The 17,352-nt window shown below is 44.0% G+C and overlaps 2 protein-coding genes across 2 annotated transcripts; both read right to left on the minus strand.

The window, feature by feature from the left end:
- Window positions 1–4,932: 4,932 nt before the first annotated feature.
- On the minus strand, window positions 4,933–5,661 carry LOC133918829 (uncharacterized). The gene has a single exon (XM_062362905.1). It carries the CDS (start codon window positions 5,559–5,561, stop codon window positions 5,130–5,132), a length of 432 nt encoding a protein of 143 aa, XP_062218889.1. The 5' UTR covers window positions 5,562–5,661; the 3' UTR covers window positions 4,933–5,129.
- A 7,928-nt stretch (window positions 5,662–13,589) lies between these two features.
- LOC133917477 (reticulon-like protein B17) lies at window positions 13,590–16,328 on the minus strand. The gene is made up of 8 exons (XM_062361373.1): window positions 15,684–16,328; window positions 15,338–15,497; window positions 15,168–15,242; window positions 14,894–15,068; window positions 14,731–14,800; window positions 14,579–14,644; window positions 14,371–14,493; window positions 13,590–13,888 (listed from the first exon to the last, which is right to left on the minus strand). The coding sequence occupies exons 1-8, from the start codon at window positions 16,249–16,251 to the stop codon at window positions 13,773–13,775; spliced, it is 1,353 nt and encodes a 450-aa protein (XP_062217357.1). The 5' UTR covers window positions 16,252–16,328; the 3' UTR covers window positions 13,590–13,772.
- Between the last annotated feature and the right edge of the window lie 1,024 nt (window positions 16,329–17,352).

Here is a 17,352-nt window from a genome sequence, read left to right on the forward strand (position 1 = left end):
TAAAGTTGCCATAGAATCCCTCATCTAAAAAATAGTTTTCGGTGAAGCTTTGGGCAATGTCAATAGCATATCATGTGTAGACTCTTCAACGCCTTTTGTCATGATCCCTATGAACGGCGCTAGCTATCGACGACTAGTAAATCGTCGATCTAACGAACTTATTGAAGGATATGAGATGCTTTGAGTAGACGAATCACAAGAGAAACACACCTGGATTTTTAAGCAAGTCTAGACCTTCCCGAGGATAATAATCCTATGTCATATTTGTCTTGTATTAATTTGAGCTTGTTATAAGGGGGTGTGGTAGATAGATCTAAACCTAGTTGGTAACTTCCTCCTTGGCTTTTGTTGGCCAGTGGAACTCGTATTGCTTGTGAAGAATTGTTCTGACTTGTCCTCCACAGGGCTCCTCGGTTTCGTATATATATGTGGCACCATCTCGGATCACCTGCTTAAGGTATAAGCAAGTGACGGTGAGTCGTGCTTTGAGAAGTGTGCAAATCAGTTTCACAGTTTGGCCTCAAAACCGTGGAAGGATGGAATACACGTGGTATCATCATGAAGCTTACGTCAAGACAAAGCTAAATCATGAAGGCACCACGACCGTTCGATAGATGGAGAAAAAATTGGACCAAAATATCTCTGGTGGTAGATAGGAGTGCATTGGAAGAGAGGGTTACTTTGGGAATAAGAAAACTTAAGCATCAAGGAACCTCCCTAGGCCTATAAATAGAGGAGGAGGGCTGTGTGAGATGGCGAGCCTACCATTTGAGAGTTGTAAGCTAGGGTTTTATAAGGGTGAGGGGAGTACTTAGCCTATGTATTAGGTGAGAGCTTTTTTGTATGTAAAATATTTTATAATCCGTCAAAAAAAATAGGGTTGTCCTTTACAAGTAATGCAAATCATGTTGCCTCTTATGCTTATGTTTATCTCCTTCTAATTTCCCTCTATTAGCTTCATTGCTTTGTCGCGAGTTTTTAGTTTTTCGTTGTGATTTTCATTTTGCTTGAGAGCTGAATTTTCCTTCACCTTGAAGTTATTCTTCTTGTTGGTAGAGCCATAAAATTCACATATAAATTGATCTTGAATCTCCCTTGCCTCTAGATCTATCAACTTGAAGAATTTCTTTACCCGGTATTCATTTCCTTGGATCTTAGTGTTCCACCTTCAAGTTGTTATCTTATTGTGGCTATGACTCTTGGAATGGTGTTCTATGGAACCTAGGGTTCAATTTTATACATGAGTGCCTTGTTTTCCTGGGAGATTTTTATTGTGACTTGTTTCTCTCCTTGTGTTGCTTCCGCTCTTGGTTTTGAGGTGCGTAGGGTGAAAGATTAGGAAGAGGCTATCTAATAATTTGGTAAGGTGCCTATTCACCATCTTCTAGTCGTCATTCTCGGTCATACAACCATTCTTTTCAATGTACAAGAATAGCTATATTCCTACCAATCATAGATAGATCCCTTACCTCCTTCATTCTCTCCTGCCTATTGAAGTACTGGCTGTTGCATTGAGGACATCAACACATCAACATTGATATTGATATTGACATGTGTGCAACTTGTTGAGTGAAATAGTAGGGTTTTCCCACTTATTATAATATATTTAAATAAAGAGTACAATGTTTACAAACAGAATGTTAAGCTAAGGTAGCGAATCTTGGCAATTACATATATGCGTGAAATATTTCTTCTTTGCATAATGGATAACATTGCAAGTTCTCTTCGAAACTTGGGTCTTCTAGATTTTAGCTTAAGTGATCATGGCATTAAGAGCATCACTTAGGAGAACTATAAAGAGTGGTTTTGGTTTATTAGCTTGACTTCATTTTTTGGCTAGTAGTGCAGTGGTGATGCACACTAGGTTGTCTAGTCCTAATATATGAAAACAAGACCCAATAAATCAAGGAAGTGAGGAAAAGTGAAGCCAAACAAAAGAAGCGAAGCTAGGACAAAGAGATAACTGAATTGGTCATATCCCACAAATTTGTTTTTTATCAAATGGGTTGAGCTCAAGATTTCAATGTGAATATGTAGAACTCTTCACAAGCTCTCCATATAGTTCATGATCATCAAAATCGTAGCCTGGAGAAAAATGTTACCATTGAAATATAGTTTTTGATTTTTGCACCACAGGAATGCAATTGGGAGAGGTCCACTGGACGAATTTTATTCAAGGTTCAATACTCATCAGACACTGGATCTTCTAGTGAGCCAAGTGAATTTCCTGTTACTACTACAGAAAAGGTTATCACTGTCGGTTTTGAAACCGGGAGTAATAGAGTTATCATTGCTGATTTATATTATGAACTGGCAGTGATAGTTGGTCCCAAATCCGATATTTTTTGGACCAAAAAAATTGCATTCGACGAACGAAACCCCACGGCTTTTCTAGCTTTTGATGACTCCCTGTGACTTTTGTGGGAGTCGGACCCGCGAATATAGCAAATTACATGCATGAGTAGTTTATTAGAGTCGAACCCGCGACCTTAGCCCTCGCGTGAAGCTTCCTTATCATCTCACCTCACAGTTTTAGTTGATGGCTATAGGGTAATTTATTCTTTTAAACTTTGGATGATTATTTATGCATTTATATTTCTTCAAATAAAAAATTATCATCTAAATTGGGAAAGATTTCGACATGCACTCACATGTAAGGTCCATAATTTTCATATAAAGTTTGTCTCCATCTGATTTCGTATGAAAAAGTTATGAATTTTCAAAGATAGGTTGCATTTTATTATCACTTCCGGTTAATATAACGAATCGGCAGTTATAATGCTTTAATTATCACTGTCGGTTTATAGCTAGAACTGAAGTAATATTTAAGTATCACTACCAGTTCATTACACTACTACAAAACAGCTATTCACCGCCGGTTCCAAACTGACTTTCACTGCCAGTTTTGGAACCGGCAGGATGAAACGGGCAGTGATAGTCCGATTGCTATCACTGCCGACTGTTGTCCAACGACAGTATTACCATGTTCTGAAAACAAAAAATAAAAATAAAAAACCCCGCTCGGCCCACGCCCACTCCGTCGTCGCTCGCCCACCTCGGGCGCCGCTCGACACAGTGCTACCGCCGCTGCTACCGCCGGGCACCACCGCTACGGTATTATTGCTCACAAACAATCATAGAACACATTCACATAACATATTCACAGAACATTCTCAAAAATCACTCAGAATATATTCACATAACATTCACAAAAATCACTTAGATTACTCAAAAAACATTCACAAAATTCACAGAACATATTCACATCGCCTCCTCCCCCGCCATGTACTTGGTCGGCACAGTCACCTTCGCATCGGCACCACCGCCATGTCCACTCATCGCTTCCTGAAGATGAACCGGGTGTCCATCCACGCTGGCACCACTACCAGCTCGGTGCCGGCGGCACATGTCAGCTAGCACAACGAGGGAGAGGATGGCCAAAATGGAGCTAGCTTTGTGGCGGATCTGGGTAGAGCTAGCTTGGGGCTGGGGAGGAGCTACAGCTGCTGCTTCGATCTGCTCGGCAGGGAGAAAGAGAAGGAGAGAGAGATGAGTGGACAGAGCCGTAGGCTGTTGCTTCGATCTCCTCGGCAGAGAGAGAGAGAGAGAGAGAGAGAGAGAGAGAGAGAGAGAGAGAGAGAGAGATGAGTGGACTGCAGCTGTTGCGGGCTTGTGCATGAGAGATGATCGATCGAGTGGATAAGGATGCGACCGAACGTGGATGTGAGAGAAAAACGGAATGAATAAACATTTTTGGTCTGAACACTAGCATCACTGCCGGTTCTAGCTATCGACCGGCAGTGATTCTCTTTATCACTACCGATTCGTAAGCCATGATAATATATTTTTTGCGCATGGCTTACGAACCGGTAGTGATGTACCATCACTTTTGGTTCATAAGCCACCAACAATGATGGGTTGGTATATAAAGATGATTCTGTAGTAGTGTTATATGAACCGATAGTGATAGTATCATTGCCGATTTTTAATTGAACCGATAATGATACTTAATTATCACTACCGGTTTTTGCCGAATGGGTTATTACTACCGGTTTTGGTAAGAATCGGTAGTGATACTTTATTACTGCTGGTTATTTCTGAATCGGTAGTAAAAGAGGGCCAAAGATAACCCTTTCTGTAGTAGTGTGTGTTCCAAAGTTGCATTTGTTGGAACTGAGAGTTATTGGAAGTATTGATGGGCTACAGAAACCCCTTGGTCAGCTATTTGAGATTGCTCACACTATTTGGAAGGCATAGACACATATTGGAGAGAGTGTAGAGCACATGGAGCATTTCATTGAAGATCAAGGAAATTGATTAGTGCTAGTTTAGATCTAGTGTGCATCATATCTAGGCAATGAGCCTATATTAGTTCAATTGAGTGACCTACACTTATTTTGTGCTTTCTATCACCTTAACAACTTGGAGGCATATTGTCTTGAGAGACCCTCCAATGATGGTTCAGGAGTGGCTTCAAGCCGGATTGTGAGCAATTGGAGTGCACCTACATCAACCTAGGAGCATTACCCGTGCAAGGGTGCTCCAATGAGGGCTAGCGGAGACTGGTAATCTCCGTTACCTTAGGAAAAATCATCGCACCAAGTTTACATTATCTCTACCTTTACATCCTGCACTTATTGCACTGATTAATTTCCACATTTACATTTAAAAAAATTGTCATATGTAGTTGATATGATTGGAACCTAGATGCAAAACTCTTTTTGCGGTAGACAGAGACATTATAAAAGTCTCTAGCACATTTAGATAGTGTTTAGGCTTTTGTTTTTAGAATTCCAAGGCAACATATGTTTGTTGTGCTATATTTTATGATTTATTTGTTTGTTTCACCATAATAAAGTGTCGGTAGCTGCAAAATTGTGCCGCGCAACTTCGAAAGTATTCCTTTGTAAAAGTCTACTTTGAGCTGAGCTGACTTTAAGCAAGAAAATCGGATATATATTTATGCACCCAACATTGACTAGATAGGTGGGATTCGGGTGATATACTAATATTGTTATACATGTTCACAATGCGAAAGATAAATAGATGTAGCCACATACGTGTAGTAGCTTTAGGATATATATTTATGCCCCCAACATTGACTAGATAGGTGGGATTCGGGTGACCCATCACTCTCCAAGTGCGAAGGCAGTGGCATCGAAGCTATCAGAGAGGCCAGTGCCAGTCTTGAAGGTGACCTTCTCCGGCGAGGACTCAGGAACGTACACCTCCACCACGCTGAGCCACAAGAATAGCTCTTTGGTCTTGACGCCGGTGATATTCTTCAGCTTGCCCTTCTCGGTGAACGCCGTCACCTCACTGGCATATGACACCGTCTGCTTGATCTTCTTGAAGGTGTGCTCCACCTTCTTCTTCTTCTGCACCAGCCACATGAACCCGCTTTCACGATTGTATCCAAACTCCTCGATGTCCTCCATTGGCAGAAGGCCCTTTGGAAGGCCTAGCTCCTCGAGAACCTCAATGGACTTCTTCCTGCAAATGGCGTCTCCATTACTGACGATCTCTGCGCCGGCACGGTGGCTCTCAATTTGTGATGCCATCGTATTGCGACTTCCCGCAAGCTAATTTTTTTATTTATTTGGGGAAGTAGTGTTTGCAGAATGAGTTGGGCTTGTTGTGATGGAAGATGAGATATGACCCCTACGGGGAGCACTTTATATAGATGGGTGCCTGGGCTCTGAAGGAATCTGCAAGCTAGAACGCCCGGAGGCAAAGGTAATAATGGACCTGCTGTCCAACTAGAACGAAGTTAAGAGTCGTGGCCCTATCAGCACAGCTGCACAGGTTGCCATACCTGACCATACATGCAAATTCACGCACGAAGTCGCTGACAAGGTCCACAGATATAGACATGCCAAGTTGATTCTCAACTCTCAAGGGTCTCAGCATGCAAATGAAACAAGAAGTGCCGTGTTTTCGCATGGTACAAACAGATAGCCGCATACCACGTACGACCGAGTTAACAATCTTATACGGCTCTGTCAGGCTACCAGCCAGCCAGAGATGACTAACTTTACCAGGCATCGCTGGTCTAGTCCAACACGTTCTTTGACTGGTCACTAGAAATTAGGCACTGCAAGTACAATTTTGTATATTGTCAACACGTTCCTGAAACCAAGTCAACGGTTTTACACTTCACATCTCATTTCAGTCTGACTACACTCACAATTCCATATATGTATGCCTGCCATTCTGTTCCAGCCAAAAGGCCCTGCTTGGAGAGGGCATATCTGCGAAAACTGCCAAAAAACTTGGAAATTCTGCAAATTCGATAGGAATCATGTGTGGAGGTTCTCAGAAATATGCAAAAAGTTCTCAGATATAGGTGAGGTCATAATCTACAACACGTGAGATTTCAAATGCTAATTCAACTTCTTTAGCAATTGTGTAAACAATACAGTTTTTGTCCTTTTGTACCAACACACCTAGAATTTGTTCTTTTCAAATCTAGCAAATGGATTGAATCAGCATTTGAAATTTTGCATGGCTGTAGAACATGACCTAAACAACATATGGGGATTTGCATAATTTCAAAGTTTTTGGCTGTTTTCAGCCGACACGCTCAAGCCTTGTAATCTTTTTCACTTGTAAATGGGTTTCACTTGTATTTCTAAGTGCACAAGAAAATAAGAAATAAATTCATTTTTCGTCCTCCAACTCTTCATGCGGTTTAAAAACGATCCCTAAACTCCGGTGCCAGATACCATTGTCCCCTAAATATCAAAACCATTCAAGAACTGTCCCTCCGTTACAAAACTGGTGATTTTGCACACGTGGCACCCCTGACTCAGATCCCACATGGACTTACTCGCTGATTCAGCCACTCTCTATTTCTCCCTTCATACTGGCCATCGTCACCATCTGCTTCATCCTCCTGTCAACGGCGCCGACGACGGTGTCCCTGTCCAAGGCCAAGGAGGAGTGCACCCAAACCGAGAGCCCAGAAGGTCAGAAGGAATGATCGCGTTAAAATGGAGAAGTAAGGTTGGAGCTTTATTCCGCGCGTGGCGCCGGCGATACCTCCGTGGTCATTGTGTTCATACTGGGCGTGGCATTCGCTGTCGGGCTGCACCCTGCAGCCAGTGCGGTGGCGTGGGAGCTGCGTGCGGCGGCTGTCGCTCGCGGCAAGTGTGGAAGCAGGGGTTCTTCGTGGCCGGTGCGGTGATGCAAATCCCACTGTCCGTGCTCAAATCCGTGGTGGTGTAAAGGGCGACGTGCTCAAATCCAGGAGCAGGACGTGTCGGCCACGTTGGTGTCGCTGACAATGGGCGCTAGACCGGTACAAGTTCGGCGACAGCAGCAGCTGGTACGTGTCAGCCTTGGACGCGATCAAGCTGGCGCTGGGTCTGGGGCTCGACGGTTGTTTGCTGCGGTTGCCCGTCCAGTTCCCCGTGGGGCTTGTCGGCGCGCTGCTGCTCTTTGCCGGCATTGAGCTTCGCAGCCAGGGAAATATACATTCTCCAAGGACGAGGTGTTCGTCATACTGCTCTGCATCGCGATGCTACTCATGGTCATGGGCACCAGCGCCGCGCTGGCCTTCCTGTGCGGCATGCTCATGTTCAGGGCATGCCGCATGCATCATGAAGGAGAGGCTAAGCTAGCGCGAGTTTGTCGAGCGCACACCTATCTGGACACACGCGAACACGTTGGAACTTCAGCTGAGATCGACTGAGCTGAAGACGAACAGAGGATGCTGCACTAAAACTTTCAGACTCACTGTTTATACTAGTCACCGCGCACCTGTACCACACACGTGTAAAACCAAAGTATGCATGTCATACCACTATAGACAAAACGCATTACTGTTATGTGAGCTCATACCAGCCAGCATCCGCTTTGCTTCTGTATTCTCATACTTCCTTTAATCCACCACACGGACGTCGAGGTCGCTTAGCTCGTTCTTCATCTTGGCGTATGTCAGATTCTTTCAAATTTGATTGGATTGAACGGGGAAAGGAGGATGAATATTTAGAAGCGAGTGAACTTGACACACCTTTTATTGGCGATGTCGTGCCATCTCTGATGTGAAAACTGAATGGTAGAAGTTCCAACAGACAATATACAAAATTGTACTTGCAGTGCCTAATTTTTTGCATTCTTTTTCTTCATATGACCCACAAAATGAACAGCCCGCATCTATTCTTGTCCCACAAAAATTCAATGGGCACAACAAGGAAGTCAGGATGAATAGATGATTTTGTTTCAGAGAAGGAAGACAAAACTATTTTTCTTACAATAAATTATTTAGCTTGTCTAACAATCTTGAATCTCTAATTTAAGAACTACAATTCTATGGCAAAGGCACATGAATATCCTAAATTGTTTTAGACAAAGCCAAGGTAAAATTTCTTGTAAATAATTTGGCTCCAGAAGAAAACAACAAAACATTTTTGTATCACTCAGGCAATTCCAAACACTGAGACACTTGCTACTCTCAAAAAATAATTTTGAACATGGAAATGAAAATACAGAGGAATGGAGTCAATCTGATACATTATGATCACCTATAGCAATTTTTTTCCTTTTTCATTCTCCTTTTTAGGCAAGAATGAATCAAACAGATGACAAACTTCGAACAGATTCCTAATAGCTCTTTGGTGTCAGCACCTTCTCTTTTCCTCTGTCGTCTCATAGAGATGCTCACATTGGTGTTTTCCAGCACAGCAAGAAGCAAAAGCAGCAGCATGACCTGGAACACTATCCTCGTAAGGATGCACAAATCTATGCAGAAATGTTGTTTCATTGCCCATGGTGGAAACAAAATAGAAGCTAAACTCGGCATTCAGCAACCCCTTTGCCTTGAGAAAATTCGTCAAGCAATGCCGTGGGGATGAAAAATCCGAGCCTAGTGCCACCCGACCCCTATCGTCCACCTCCGTAGATCACGTCGCCCGAAGCGCACCAAGACTCACGTGAATCCCACGCAGGAGGTGGACCAGAAGAATCTCCCCCGCGCGATTCCCGCACCACGTGTTTTTTTGGCACTGGTTCAGTTAATGGCAAAGAGGGTAATTATGATGAACTTTAGGATGGGACCGTATGATCATGTATAATATACGATGGAAATCATCTGATTTTATATTTTATAGGAATATAGATTACAATAATAAGGGACACATGTTCCCCCGCAGCGTTGAGGTGGACCAACTAACTAACACTACTTCTCCATGTGATCACAGCGATTCACTTCGGGGCTTCTAACAAAAAAAAAAAAACTAACAAACGAACCGACTAGTTATCTGACTGACGAAACTGACAAAACTAATATTCTCGGCTAAAGCACACATGATTATTCCTACAATTCACCCCTAATACTTTTAGGGTGTGTTTAGTTAGTAGGATGAGGTTGGATGGGAGATGACCATCTATATTTTTGAGGTGTTTGGTTGAAGGGCAGATGGATGAGACCATCCGACTTTTAGAAATATTTCTCAAATATGCTGGATAAAGCCATCCATTCATTTTGGTCGGATGAGTCATCCACCTTGGCTAATTATGATCATTAGTAAATAATTAGTGATGATTAGCATGTTGTATTGCTAATTTGTATTTATTACTATGAGATTAGGGTTGTTAAGTGTTACTGTACTATTAGTGCACTATTGGTGTGTCGATTAGAGTATAATTAGTGATAATTAGCATATTTTATTATTAATTTGTAATTACTATGATAATATTAGTATTGGTAGTGTTAGTGCGTATTGATTAGTGTATGGTTAACTATTATTATTTAAAATTAAGAGATTTAATTTAGTTAATTACTCTCATCCTATCCACCCTTATCTCTCCAATCAAATAGAAAATTACCTCATCCCATTCACCCAACCAAACGACAACTTAGATGGACATATAAAAAAACAAGGATGGTCATATCTCATCCATCCTTGCCCTCCAACTAAATGCACCCTTAGCGATTGACATCCATGACTCCAATCTTCTCTTGAAGCTCTAAGAAACTTGATTCTTTGAGAGACTTGGTGAGAATATCTGTCAGGTGTCCTCTAAATTGGTGTATTTAATGTCATTTTTTCCTCTTTGACACACTCGCGAATGAAATGAAACAAGTGTCTATGTGTTTGCTCCTATCATGACATACCGAATTTTTGCAAAGAGCAATTGCAGCTTTGTTATCCACCTTTAGTGTTAACACTTCGGGCTTGGTTCCCTTGAGATCTCCAATCAGTCTTCTAAGCCAAATTGATTGACAAGCTACAACACTAGCTGTGATGTACTACTTCACAAGGGGCCAATGAAGCCACCTTCTATTTTTGCAATTTGTAGGTGATTGGACTGCTTCGAAGGAAAAACATAGCCCCTGTGGTGCTCTTGAGATCATCTGAATCCTCAGCAAAATCATTGTCGTTGAAACCATGAAACTGCAACTTCCCTGGAGATTTTCTGGCAAAAACACACCCAAAATCACAGGTTCCAGCCACATACCTTAAGATGTGCTTTACTGCAGCCAAATGGTCCTCCTTTGATTCCTCCATGAACCAAGTCGGATAGCCAACTACAAAAGCCAAGTCTGGTCTTGTGTGAACCAGGTTGTGAAGGTTCCTGATCAAACCGCGATATTGAGTTGCATCCGACAACAACCTCTCACTATTTTTGCTCAATTTCATCCGAGGCTCCATTGGCATATGGCATGGATTGCATCTAGTCATACCTGCCTTCTTGAGTATGTTACGTGCATAAGCTGCGTGACTAATTATGATCACTTCCTTGCCTTGCTTGGCTGCAATCCCAAGGTAGTAGCCGAGCAAACCGATGTTGCTCATCTTGAAGACATTCTACATTTTAGACTTGAACTTCTCAATTTCGTCTAAATTAGTTCTTGTGATGATAAGGTCATCAACATACCCCTACCATCAATCAAGATTCACCTTCTCTTTTGGTATAAACCCATGCTCTGACATGCTTTGGCTAAACTTCAATGAGATCAGGCTTGCATCAGGCTTCTTGTACTAAGCCTGTGGTGCTTGCCGAAGCCCATACAGTGCCTTTTGTAGCTTGTACACCATGTGTTCCTGTCCTGCAATAGAGAACCCCAGAGGTTGCTGAATGTACACTGTTTCTTGGAGCTCACCATTTAGAAAGGCTGACTTGACATCCATGTTATTCAACTGCCAGTACTCTTCAGCTGCAATGGCAATTAGCATCATCATTGATTCTATGCGAGCTACTGGAGCCCCCTTCTTCAAAGTTGATCCCCCTCTTCTGAAGATATCCCTTGGCAACGAGTCTTACCTTATGCTTCACAATTTCCATAGTGTCATTGCGCTTCTTCACCTTGTAAACCCATTTTAGACCAATTGCACGATGACCACCTGCAGAAGCCACAAGCTCCCAGGTATCATTGTCTTCTATGGACTTGATCTCCTCGAGCATTGCTTGGCGCCATGGATGTTGTTGCTTTGCTTTGACAAAGAACGATGGTTCCTCGGCCGATGTGAAGTGTAGCTCACCAGCGTCCAGGATACGTTGAGTGAACCCTGGTGGTGATGCTAGCCTAATAATGTCATTCACCTTATGCATATGCACTAGCGCCTTGTTGCAGTCCGCATCAACGATGTCTAGGACATAAGGTGGAGGCGTTGTCGATTGATCACCCTCATTAGGGTGATATGTTAGGGAAGAGGATGCAATTGGCATGTCGCAGGATGTCTGTACATTTGTGATGTACTCAATGATGAACCCACCACTTGTCGCACATTCATTGTCGCTGAGATTGTTTGACCACTCCCATTTGGTTTCTTTGTTAAACACCATGTCATGGGTCACTATCACTCGTTGAGTGCTCGGATCGTAGCAGTATGCCTCTTATCTTGGCTTGTATCCGACAAAGATTGGCAGCTTGATGCGGTCCTCCAGCTTGCTCAAGTTCAAACGTGTCCCCTTGACATGAGCTACACATCCGAAGGTGCGGAAGAAACTCACATCAGGCTTGCGGCCATGCTAGACTTCAAATGGGGTTTTCCCGGTCACACTTCGTGTCGGTGATCTGTTCAGAATGAAAATGACCATGGTGAGCTCCTTCCCCAAGAACAAATTTGGCACATTCTTTGATTTGAGGAGGCTTCTCACCATAGCAACAATCATTTGGTTCTGCCACTCTATGACTCCATTTTGCTGCTAAGAGTAGGGAGCTGTTAGATGCCTCTACACACCCAACTTGGGCTGTCTGGCTTTGTGTCCACTGTCGAGGCTCGAGGCGCTCACTGTTGTTCCAGTGTCTCTGGGTTGCTTCGGGTCCACCATTTGCCTCTTCTCATGGCGCTTGTCCTCGTCCTAGCCTCTCCAGCGCTTTGTAGGCCCCTCCCCCAGATCTGACCCATGGGGAGCTATCTGGTTTGGTGATGGCTCTATAGACTGCGCCTGCTAGAGGGGCCGATGGCTGGGTTTTTTTAGGGCTACGATGTGCTTGTGGTACGACCGTGTTTGGCTCTCTTCTACATGGTTAGGTGCGGGGGCATCAAGTGAAAGCCCTTTTGTCCTTCTATCGATGCTAGGGTCGGTGACGCCCTCTGGCATCGTTCCTTCTTTGAAGACGGTGTTGTGGTGTTTCCTACCTTCTCTTAGATGTTCTTGGGTGAAAATCCAATTCTAGTTTTCTAGATGGGTGACACCGCCGCCTTTGGCATCATGCCCTCTTTGTAGGCATCGTCTAGGAGTTTCTTCCCCGTGTCTTTCGGGTTTCTACCAGCTTGGGTCCGACTTTCGGTTGTCTCTACGGTAATGTTGATCATTTCAAACTAGTTTAGTTAGGTAGATGGTCAGGTGATGCGATGCTCTAGGCCTAGTTTAGATAGGTACTTTACCCGCTGTGTTGTGGTTTTGAACTCAATTTTCCATAATTAACTGAGCGTTGTACAGTTTTTTAGCTTGTCAGACTCTTCTTATCAATATATGACCGATTTGGTAGGACTCCAGCTTCCAGCTTCACGTCAGATCTTAAATTTTTAGGTTAAAATAAAATGATTTAAGTCTCCATTTTTAGACTAAAATGAAAAGAAAATGACTCACCCAAACATCCTCGATGTATCATAACTCTAGCTTCACGAGTTTCTGAAACTAACTCTAAAAATTCATAAAACTAGAGTTCTACCAAATAAGACCATGATAGGCTAGGGAGGTGTGTTTTTTTTTTCAAGGGAGGAAAGGCCTAAAACCCATGTATTTGGCTACAAACAGTCGAAGCGGCATTTTCAGCCCAGCTTGGAAAATAATTGTGAGCCCAATAAGTAGCCTCCAAACTGGCCGTAATGAAACACTTTTTTTTTGCCGCAGGGATATTCATAATGGCCTTGCAAATATAAAAGCATATTCTTCTGTCCATATGAGCACCATGGTTTTGCGTGGGTCCAACCATAGAATGTTATAAATATATAATGTACTACTACACGTTCAACTACTTGCGTACAACTCTGGATCGGATAGTTCGAAGCACTTGGATTGTACATAAATGAATCAGACGAAACACATGGATATAACAGAGCTGTACGAACGGATTGTACATGAAGCATTTCTCAAGTACGAGCATTGAGCCAGCCAGATACAGAACAGATATGTACTAAAATTCTAACCATATACTGATCAGAGAGGGCTCTGCATAATTGAGAATACACACGACAAGCTTCCAGTTTTATTTCCCAGCATGCATTGTAGCTAGTAGAACCACTAGATGTGGAACTGAACATTATTGTACAGAAATAATAGTGAACCATAGCAGGTGAGTACAAATACTGCAAAATTTAGTCGTCCATCTCCATTTTCTGCCCTTGCTCGTTTTGGCAACTTTCAACCTCTGGGTTCATGTCAGCCTTGCGGTACTTCTGATTATAGCGCAGTATTACAAGTGAAACAAAGGCTGCACAAAAAGATATATCTCCAATTTAATTTATTTTTAATAGAAAAAGCAAACTATGCATGTGTTAAATTGAATTTTGAGAGCATGAGCTTCAGTTTCCCAAATTTATTAGCTCCTGTAGATATCAGTTCAATATCTACAGATTCCAAAATTTATTGAATTAACAACTTAATTTGGGAAATCTACAGATTATTGAACTGATATCAGTTGTATTAAAGACCAAATCCTATGACTGTGACATTAGCTCCAATTCAAACTATGCATGTGTAAAATTAAAACCACTTGCTGGCCTGAATTAAGAAGCAATTAGCTATGTACACAGTTAAAGTTTGATATTTTTTACGATACATATAAAAATTGCATAGAAAATTTTTCCATGACAAACTTATGGTTAAATCTTGTAATTCATAAAATGGTCTGCTGTTAATGAGACTGACAGCAGAAGCTATATCAATTCTATCAACCATATCAGCCAAAGGTACCTGCCATGACGCGTGTCTTTACACTGAACATGCTCCAGCACATTGTCACTGCTGTGGCTGCAACAAGTTTCTTGCGGGGGCAAGACTTCCATGCTTCTAGAACCCGATCTCCCAAAATCTCAACTAAAGCAAAAGAACAAGGAAATTCAGTCTTCAAAGGAAGGAACCACATACAACAAAGGAGGTAGTAGGGGCAATTGAATCACACCTCTTTTATGAATTTGACTTGAATAGTAGCTATAAAGCTTTGGGAGTGTAAAACTGGTGAAAAATCCTGCCGTTTTCATCAGACAGAACATGATATTAGAATGCAGTCATGGCATATATTGATCTGCTTGTTCTTTGTGCATTGAGGTGTACCTGTAGCTAGAAGCCTCCAGACCGTAACCAGACTCCCATATTTAGCACCAAACAGAAGAATAGGTAATACCTAACAATTAAGCAATCACATACTTCTAAATTATTCTGAGATAACAATGTCTTCTCCAGTACTGCCAAATCACGAACTGAATTTGAGGCCTACTTTGAGAGTCATCGACGGTTCACCGGAGAAGATCACTTGTGCTGTAGATATCATGGAGTTTGCAATCGGCAGCACAGCTCGGGAAGCACGAAGCACATCTTCTTCAGTTAATTGGAAGCTTGTCCCTCTGTCCAGCTGCGGCTTGCTACCCAATTGCAAATTCATATTAATTTTTCTGATTCAAGCATTCAAATGGACAAAAACAAATTCAAATTATTAGTCAATCATACCTCTGAGGATGGACAAAAAACATCAAATTATTAGTCAATCATACCTCTGAGGAACGGAATCTTTGAAGAAAGCTAAGCCCAATATCATAACACCAAGGTGACAGAGAGCTGTGATTGGGCTGCAAATCATTACCCAAAGCTCAGTACGAGGGTACAATGAAGATACGTACAGAAAATCAGGAATTTCAGGTAAAAGGGTATCGAATTCGCATGCCTGAAGGCGATCTCTCTTGAAAATGAGCACGAGAAGAAGAACATTGATCCAAACCCGAACCATAGTGCCGATTTTGCCACGTTCCTCCACATGACCAACTCAACGATCCTTTCCCAGAAACCTTCCCACCCAGAATGCTCCACGAGGTCTGTTCCTGTGTCTGAAAACAAGAACAATTACAGTGAAATGCTTAGCAGTTTTGAAATAGTTACCCCAAAAAATAAAAGCAAGAAAAGATTCAGAGCAATGATTTATTCGGGACAACGGGAACATTCAGAGCAACGATTTCTTCAAGACCAGCAATTCTACGAGCGAAGCAAAGGAATCGAGCGATCGTTCTGCTCACCGTGAGTAGCATCTGTACAAGCCGGGACCAAAGCCAAGCGTGTATCCTCCTCGTACACCGCAGCCGTCACCGCCTTGTCCACGGCCGTTGCAGTTTTCGGGGCCGCCATGGTGGACTTCCTCCTGCGCGCCCTCCTGGCGGCGTCCTCCTCGTTCTCCACCTCCTTCTCCAGCCTCCGCCTCGCCCGCCGCGCGTTCCTCGGGGACGCCAACGCAGGCGCCGCGCACTGCTCCCCGGCCCCGCGCCGCCTCCGCCTCGGCGGGGTCGGCGTCCCCGCCGCCGAGACCATCTCCAGGCTCTCGTCCACGCCCGCGACCGCGCCACGCTGCCTCGACCGGTGGCGGCGCGAGCTCGGGGGCGGCGGGGACAGCAGGAGCAGGTCGTGGAGCGAGTGCCCGGACACCTGCACTGACGGCGACGGCGAGGGGGTCCTCAGCCCCACCGCAGCCGCTTTCGGCTTTGGCGGCGGCGTCACGGCCTCATCAGCCGGGGGGTGGTGGTACGGGGGCGCGGGGAGCTTCCCGGATGCCGCCTCTGGTGGTACGGGAGCTTCCGTGGCCGTCTCCATGTGTTCGACGATTTGCTTCGCTCGGCTTTTTGGTGGGTTTGGGTTTCCCTGCCGTTTGGGGATGCTCCGGCTCACGCTGGGGGGGGGGGGGGGGGCTAGACGACAGCGCCGATTTTTAAGGCCCACGTGTCAGTGGGCGTACGTGCGGAATATAGCCGTTGTAGACGGAGTCGAGGTGGTGGTGGTGGGGGCTTTTCTGGTTCGTACTACGTGGTCGAGTGGTTGCTGCGGGGAGTTTATCGTATGACTTGTGGGGTCGGGGTGTCAGTGCGTTAAAACTTGAATTTCGTTGGAGGGTGCGGGGCAGCTGAACTTCGTTAATTGTGTTGATGGCGGAAGAGGTTTGAATGCCACAGGAGTACAGGACGCCGGCCCATGGGGCTGGACGGCGTGAAACCCAACGCCAAGCAAGAACAAGAAAGAAATAGCAACGCCATTTTTAGACCGTACCTAATCTTTCAAATTTCAATCTCATGACAGGCTTGTGACCGTAACATCTCAGTTTTTAGTCGAAAATTAAATTTTAAAAATCTTTGCAAGAAAAATCAATTTGAAAACTAATTTCAAAATCGTTTAGAATTAGTTCAAAACCATTTTAAATATATTCTAAATTAAAAGTTAAGCCTTTTTCTCTCTATAAACTCAATTCAATCCAAAACCGCAGTACAACCCATTTTTTTTCTTCACTCCTTCTATTTTTCTTCTCCCCAATCCGCTCTCTCCTCCTGTCCTTTCTCCCCACGACCCAACCCAATCCACCGATCGGCCCAGCCGGCCTGTCCTTTCTCCTTCTTCCTCCTCTCGTCCGCGCTCACGCGCATGCCTACCCGAGCTCGCCTGGCCACTGGACCCCGCTGCTGAGCTACGACACAGCCACCCACCACCTACCAACCACCCGCTTAACTCTACCGCCCGGTACCTAAGCCGAAGTCACCGTTCACACCACCGTTCGTCGCTCCCCTCTCGCTACCCCCGCGCATGGTGACCATGACAGAAGCACACTGCTGGTCGAGCACGTGCGAATTTAAGATGCCGCGGCCTCGACTACCAAGCCCAACCTTCCCACGCTGCGCAAAGTCCAAACATCTACACTGTCAGCCC

Source organism: Phragmites australis, chromosome 5, assembly GCF_958298935.1.
Source record: "Phragmites australis chromosome 5, lpPhrAust1.1, whole genome shotgun sequence".
Lineage (NCBI taxonomy): Eukaryota > Viridiplantae > Streptophyta > Magnoliopsida > Poales > Poaceae > Phragmites > Phragmites australis.

Bases quoted from the DNA above. Each gene is read 5' to 3' on its own strand.
- LOC133917477 (XM_062361373.1), bottom strand. From the start codon at position 16,251: ATGGAGACGGCCACGGAAGCTCCCGTACCACCAGAGGCGGCATCCGGG. The intron at 15,069-15,167 runs GTATGATTGACT...TGCTTGAATCAG, and splicing joins AAAGATTCCGTTCCTCAGAG to AAAAATTAATATGAATTTGC. The intron at 14,645-14,730 runs GTACACCTCAAT...TGAAAACGGCAG, and splicing joins CTGGAGGCTTCTAGCTACAG to GATTTTTCACCAGTTTTACA.
- LOC133918829 (XM_062362905.1), bottom strand. From the start codon at position 5,561: ATGGCATCACAAATTGAGAGCCACCGTGCCGGCGCAGAGATCGTCAGT.